General features: G+C 34.5%; 1 protein-coding gene across 1 annotated transcript in view; it reads right to left on the reverse strand.

The window, feature by feature from the left end:
• LOC120350347 overlaps window positions 1–5,880 on the reverse strand; it is a 49,700-nt gene extending 43,820 nt beyond the window's left edge. The window contains exon 1 of the mRNA XM_039423217.1: window positions 4,593–5,880. Coding sequence (XP_039279151.1) covers window positions 4,680–5,522 — 843 coding nt within the window. The 5' untranslated portion in view covers window positions 5,523–5,880 and the 3' untranslated portion in view covers window positions 4,593–4,679. The remainder of the gene's footprint in view (window positions 1–4,592) is intronic.
• Between the last annotated feature and the right edge of the window lie 2,119 nt (window positions 5,881–7,999).

The raw sequence follows: 7,999 nt of genomic DNA on the forward strand, positions 1-7,999 counted from the left end.
GAGAATCGTCATCTTCGTCTTCATGGTTGTCCTTATTTTCTGGTGCTTGATTGAGAAGCAATGTTTTGAAAAAAATCAAATCTTCTCTATTCTGCAACCGTTCACCAAAATGTTTCTCCAACAAACGTGCAATGTCTTTTATTTTTGCTTGCTCTACTGGGTGTCCTCGATTCAAAACCAATGTGCGCATTCATCGTACTCAATTTCTTTCCTGCCTCCACTACTTTGATTGCACTATACTGTTGAATGTAATATCTGAAATTTTACTAAACAATGAATATACTGGGACTGGATACTGTAAAAAATAGCAAATCGAGTCTTGACTATTGATATTTCTATTGATTATAGAAAAACACAACAAATAAAAAAATCTAAATGATACAAAAACACTAACTCAATTGAATGACATCTACAAAAAGTAAGGTCCATACACAATGGTTTGTGAAAATGCACAACTACTTTTTAATGCTTCACTGTTTAATGAGTGCTTTCTGTTCCTAATATTGGAACATCATGTTGACTGACTTCACTAATGTTGACTCATATGTATGATCAAGATTTGCTCAAAGTAAATGTCCGACCACCAATCTTTTACTATTTACCTTCCAAAAACCATAGCGTCAAAAATGTTACTTTGTGGCATAAGGAGCTCCAACATGGATGATAAGACATGAATATTGAATAAATTACGTTCAAATGACGTCTGTAATACAACACCACCAGTCATATTATTTGAAGTTAGGAGTTTCTTTTGAAATTGAATGTATTCAAATACGGCAAAAGGCTGTACAGAAATGACGTATTGCAGTCTGGATGTTGTTCCGGCTGCTGCAGTGCTTTCAGCATTTGGATTTCAAGGTCATCAATCTTTCGTCTTTTCTCATTCGCTATTCTCTCAGTTCTTGGGACAATTCTTGGTTAACTTCCTCATTGAATTCTTTGTTTAACGCTTCTGGATTTTCAGCTGTCATCCAAACTGTCAGCTGTACTTCTTGTCCAGTCAAGTAGAGTTATGGAGGGAAAAGATTGGAGACAATTTTTGATCCAGCATTGTAATAGGCGAGTCTTCTAATAGAATCCACTCAGGTGGCCAGGAGGACCCAACTTTGAGTGCACTATACTATTGAATGTAATATCTGAAACTATACTAAACAATGAATATACTGAAACTGGATACTGTGAAAAATAGCATAGTAAATATTGAAAGTATGAACACACAGACACATTAGAAATCCTAAAACATACAGAATTCTATAAACACAGCATAGTCTCTAACTTCTGACCAAGCTTTTCTTCTTGTGTCCTTTGTCATAGTTGGTTCAAATTGTTCAAACAATTCTGTTTTCTTAGATAGAATCATTTTTAAAATGTTTCTTTTTTCAATGTTTTTTTTTCGCGTTTTGACATATCTGTATTGTATAAAACAACCAATACAAAAAATCCACACCTTACCAATGAGAGTATTATTATTTTACCTATTTACAATAATGACAAAAACCAATAAACAAATAAACAAAAACACTATTTATCACACATAACCACAAAACTAAATTACAATTTTTATGAAAACATATGTTACAATGAAACAATTCAAAATAAAGGAACTGTATTACAGGTGATTTTAAAAGTATAGGATTATTTTTATAAAACATAATTTTACAGGATTGTAAATTTTAATTTATAAGTTTCATTAAAGTTACAAGTCCTGGGGCCTGTTTCATAAAAATTTAGAAATCCTGTAATACAGGAACAGCTGATTTTATCGGCTATATTGAGCATGTAATTGGAATGGTGATTCTCCTGTATTACAGGACTTGTAACTTTTATGAAACAGGGGCCTGTAATACAGGAAAAGTTCCTGTATTACAGGTAAAATTTAGAAGATTGTGTTTCATAAACAATTTTCCCTGTGAAACAATTTACAAGACATTTGCCTGTATTACAAGTAAATAATACAGGACTTTATCATAGTTGTGTTTCATAAAGAGAAACTTCCTGTATTACTGGATCTGTAAGATGTTGAATATTTTATCATTGTTTAGACCATCCTAAAACTTTTACAAGTGTAGTAGGTAGCATCTTGAAAAGCGACATTTTGTTAAAAAGGCAACGTGTTGAAATGGATGAAGGTGGTAGTTCTAGTTCTGGTAAAGATGACTATGTTATTATTCGTACGCCAAGAATTTTCAAGGACAGCATTTCTTACAATATGATTCAGGAAACTTATCAATATTATGAACGGTTTAGATTAAGCTTTCCTCAATAAAGCGTTATTGGAAATATTCAGAAAATGTACGTTCATAATGTTTTGTTTTTTATTAAACAAATTTAATGTCGTTAATTTAATTAATAACATTTGATAATTAACTTTTTGAAATATTACTACTCACATAACTGTTATAATAAGTTATGAATGCAATCTGTCCATCGTTAGTAATTTGATAATGTGGATTTTCCACCAAAACATATAAAATTTCTAGGTATATTTATTGACAGAAACCTGACTTGGGAGGCTCATATAAACTATGTGTGTACCAAGCTATCTAGAGTAATTTATTTAATCAAACAACTTAAAGCACATGTTCCAGATAATTACCTTAGGTCAGCATACTTTGCTTTCTTCCAGAGCATTGCTACCTATGGCATACTCTTGTGGGGTAACAGTAGTCATATTGAAAAAATCTTGGTATTACAAAAAAGGTGGTTAGAGAATTAACAAGTTCCGATAGATTAGCTCATGCCAAACCTCTTTTTATTGAGCTCAACATAATGACAATAGTGAATTTTTACATATACATAGTTTATTACACATTAAAAAGAACATTTCTAACTTAAATCTGAGACTCGATACTCATTCTTATAATACACGAACTGTGACAGAATTGATGTGCCATACCACCGACTTTCTAAGACAGCCAACAGCTATGATACAATTGGGATAAAATTATTTAATAAACTTCCTACAGATCTCATATCAGAGTCAGATAAAAGATTCAAAAGTAGATTATGCAAATGGCTTCTGTTAAATCCTTTCTATTGTATCAATGAATTCCTTGAAAATGTAATTTCTCTATAGTTACCAGATGTATATTTACACTTGTGCTAGTGAATGTCTTTATATCTTAATAGTACTGTATTGTGACCTGTATTTCAATTTCACCAATTTAAAGCTTTAATGATTGATTATTGACACTCATTATTACCTAAAGACTGTTATGTGACATTGTTTTTTCATTATTATTGTATTGTACCTGATATTTGACGTTGTCTGTGTTCCATGAATTTGATGGCAATAAAATTTTATTTATTTATTTATTATTTATTTATAAGAGATTCCAAATGTCACTTGTGAACATCTTTAAGAAGTATTCCATTGGCCCAAGTAATTCTTCCCCAGCCAGTTCACTTTTGTTGACTACAGTTTCAGTCACAACATCAATAAAAGATTTGTTTCTTCCCCATTCAAAAGTTGTTGGAGGTTGCATATTTTTTATTTTATTGGATTATTTCCCACATTTTTTTTCTTAGGAGTGATTCGTTTCTTAGGAAGAAGTATCCTCTTTTTTGAGCTCAGAACATTCTTTAAACTGTTATTCTTATCAGTCTCACATGGCTCTGCAGCAACGTGAACTGGTAAATCAAAGTTGAAAATGCTGGGAAGGTCAGCCACAAGATTTATGTTTTGAAGTTCATATGAAGTGCTTGATGTTTCTACAATGTAAGAGTGTTCAGTATTGATTGGAGGTGACTCTGTTGATGGACGGGATACTGTAAAAGGAACTGTAGGTGAAATCATTACTGATACATCATTCTGCAACTCTGTAGATGTTCCATAATCTTCTATGGCCATATCCACTTGTGGTACTTCCATTATTACATCATCGAAAGTGGCGTGAATATCATTCTCAATATGATGAAACACAAATGTTGAATGCTTATCTTCATTGCTGTGTGTGGACTGATTCATTTCTTCTTCATCACTTGAACTTGATGATCCACCTGAGTCGAAGTTGGGGATCAATGCAAATAATTGTCGTGTTCGAGATCTTACCTAAAAGTTATCTTTCCTCACCTTCAACTTCAGTTTTTTGGGACTTCTTGTGTTTGTAAGCTGATTTCCTTTTCTTTTTGATTTCAACTTAACCATCATCTGAAAAAACACGACAAAGTAATGCTGATCAGTCTTAAATATTAATATTCAAGTGTATTTATACCAGATAAATTAATAAATAATAACTATAGTTTGAATTGAATCAATTATTGTTTGTTAGGACTCCCTAGTACAGCTAGATGCAAAACAAGAGTTGACCTGATGATTTTTGTGGGCTAAATGGTAAGTTGATTGGTAATTTTTTAGTTTAAAGGAACTGAAAGTTATATGAGCATAACCGTTTATATAAAGAATGAACATCAATCTAGCCAGGAATAACACTGTACACTGAATTCTAATTTTGAGACAAGATATTCTATTCTATCGGCAGACAAAAAATATCTATTCACAGGTTGACAAACAAAAATTAAGGTTTCACTCAAGGTTTAACACTCGAATATACCTCAAACAGCACTTGAGTATTAAACGGAGGCCACCTAACCTACAGAAATATTTCGTACGGGATACCATAAATAACTACATAATTGGAAAGAACACACTTTAATAGATTAACAGGTGAAGTTTAGAATTAATCCGACTCCTGGTTCTGACGTTGTGCAACCCAGAACGCAGCAATGTTGGTCAGGATGGAGTTGAAAGCGTCGCCGCCGCTAGCAGTCACATCTGATCGCCACACGTATTCTACCAAATAGCTATCCAAATGATGGCGCGCAGTTCCTCGCTGCCTTTTATTTCTCCACTTTGCACTGCCCCACATTCGCTCGACATATTGCGTACTAGCCCCAGTGTCAGGGTCCACGAAGTTGTATTTGTGGTTTACCGTGAAATGTGTGAAGCCGGCGTTTTCTAGTTCCTCAGACTTGTAACCTTTCCAACAGTCTGAAAGTATCGTACTTCCCGGTTCAATATGGTTCAATATTTCAGTAAGCAATGTATCTGCCCCACGGTTCGGCACTTTTACTAAAAACCTCTGTCCTGTTTCGCGGCACAGACCTCCGAACACCCACTGCTGTGGTAGCACTCTCCCGGCGTTATTTTTACGCTTGGTAAACAAACTCTCGTCAATTTCGACAATTTTACCTTCGCCACCAATTTTTCCACTATTCTTGTTTTCAACACTGAATACACAAACCTCCCTCATATAACTGTTCCAGTCGATGACTGTTTTACCGGCCATGCCTAACTGTTTCTGACAGAATTTTAGTGAGGTTAGTTCCTCGGCCCAAAAGTAAATAAAACGAACAATAGTCGTGAACGCTAATCTGCTATGTCCGAACCAAGTATCAACCCTAATAGACACCTTTTTACGACACGAATGTACATTGCACTGCCAGAATGGATATTCCTTACCGAAATACAACTTCATTTCGTGGTCGTTAACACACAATTTCACTGAAGGCAAAGATGCCATTCTTGAAAGAAACTTACACTATCCTCTTCATTTCGAGGTAAATCCCACAACAAAATCACGTCACTCATTATTGAAACACGTATAGCAGTAGTAGCGCACGGCAATAAATCACTCAGTACACTGACCAGACACAGTGACAGGCGATGACAGGGAATGGCGCGCGCTCCGGTCAACGACCCTGACCTTGGCCTACTTGGAGGGGATTTTGCGAGTAGACACATGACCCATCTGATAACGCTCGACTCACAACAATACTAGAATAGTTCTACTACAACATCTATAACAATTTAACCTTCTATAAGTGCCGCGGCGCGTTTCGTAATAGTGGCCTCCGTTTAATACTCAAGTACCCCTCAAACTTATAACCTACAATTTTATAAGCTGTAAATAAGTACAGCTTATATCTCAAAATATGGAGAACCTAACTATACAATTTTATTTTAGTCCTGCTACTACTTAGAGCTAGAACTTGCTAGGGAATTTGGCAATGTATCCATTTGGATACATAACCTAAAAAATTGATAGTTCTATGAAATTGGCATGATATTTTTCAAGATACACTTATAAACAATCATTCTATATATCACCAAGATGTTTTATTAGTATTCAATATGAGTACTTACAATTAAAATATAATAAATAATATATCTCATTCAAAATCCATAAGCTGTGAAGAACTTCAAATGGTAGAAAATCGTATTGAATGTTTTGTTGTGATGCTAGACACACTACCACAGCGACTCCTATCTAAACAGCTGTTTTTCCAATAGCATAGATAGCCTAGAAGTAGGTTGTAACAGTAGAGTGCTTATCAGTAATATAATATTTTAAAAGACTGCACCAATCCAACAGGTTTAGTTCAACAAAACTGCCTTATATGATAATATATATTGAATGTTTTGTAATGATCTTCCTGGGGGGCTACTACCTTTATATAATAAGCTTACTTAGGGATTATTATCTTATGATAATCTTATTGGAGTTTGAGGCTCACCTCCGCCCGGGAGTAGGAAGATTAATACAAAAAATGAATTAAATGAGTCTAGAGTAATCAGTCTGGGAGGTGGGGTCACTCCATGTCTGAATTTGCTGATTGCTGATCTTATAGATTCAGATAATAGTTTCAGTCAACATACTGACGCGGGGTGTCTCCTAATCTCTCCTTTCGACTCAATCATACTGACCTTATAAAACTCAATAAAAATACCAGAATAAGATCCAATCACAGGTGATGGTATGCAGTGTGATGTGGTGCTTGCAAATGTTTCAACAAGCTCAGCACTTCCGGTTGACTCCAACAGCCAAGAATATAATTCAATGAGGTCTTTGCTCAACTTCTCGACTCATAACTACACCTTGAGAGTTTGCCAAAACACGGGAAAATGAATAGCTATAAATTTATAACAAATTGCAAATATATTCCACACTAAAAATCAACACTTTGTACAGAAAATCACAGTTAAACGTGTGCAACACATTCAATGCTGTGATGGTAATTCGGAAATTTAATGTATTTAAAGTCTTTAACTGGATATTTGATTCCAAAGAGTCCAGATTTTGAATTGAAGAAGTTTGATAATATTTGATAATTAATTTAGATACTAGTCTTGAGCGACTGAGACTCAGGGTGATTGCATGGAAAATAAGAAATGAGATGAAGATTAATACTAGTTTTATATATTGTGGGTTGCTAGCAATTTCAAATAATTCATCGCTAGTGCTTTTGTAATATTTTATCGATGCCCTGCACTGTGCATTGGGCCCAATACAAAATATTTGAAAGGAGTTACTCACTCGATGACGTCAGATAAAATTGGCTGGACCTCTGACATGGACAGCCCGCGGTGTGGTACAGGCAGGACGTTAGCAGCTAAATTTGGCGATGTTTGAATTTTTTGATATTCCACTTCACTTCATAGCTAATTAAAAATGTATAAAAACGGTAATTGGTGCTGATTGACAGTTATTTAGGCCAGTTACTTTAACATTTAAAACAGGGAACTTCAACCATGGTTGTTTACCGCAACCATGGTTGTTAATAAAATAATTTTTAAAACTTACGTGACCAGTAACAATGTGTAAACATAACCTAGTAACAACATAACCTAAGAAGTAAACAGCTGGCAGTAATCCCAGTTCACCGCCGACAGCACTATGCGCTATCTGTCAGCAAAAGTTGTAACAACAATGGCCGACTCATAACTACAACTATGATGAAGTTCACGTAATTTGATTAGTTGATGGGATATATTAGTTGGCTGGTATTTTGAATAACATGGAATATTAAAAAATATTTATAAATTTTTATAGTATACTAATATGAAGTATGTAATAATTTTAGCATACAAAAATTCACACAGAACACATTTGTTCATCTATAGAGAGTGACTCTTCCAAAGGAACAAGGGATAACCTATCATTGAGATGATCAAGCACTGGCCTTATTTTGTGCAGTCTATCTTGATTGTTCACAGCCA

Source organism: Nilaparvata lugens, chromosome 3 (assembly GCF_014356525.2).
Source record: "Nilaparvata lugens isolate BPH chromosome 3, ASM1435652v1, whole genome shotgun sequence".
NCBI classification, from domain to species: domain Eukaryota; kingdom Metazoa; phylum Arthropoda; class Insecta; order Hemiptera; family Delphacidae; genus Nilaparvata; species Nilaparvata lugens.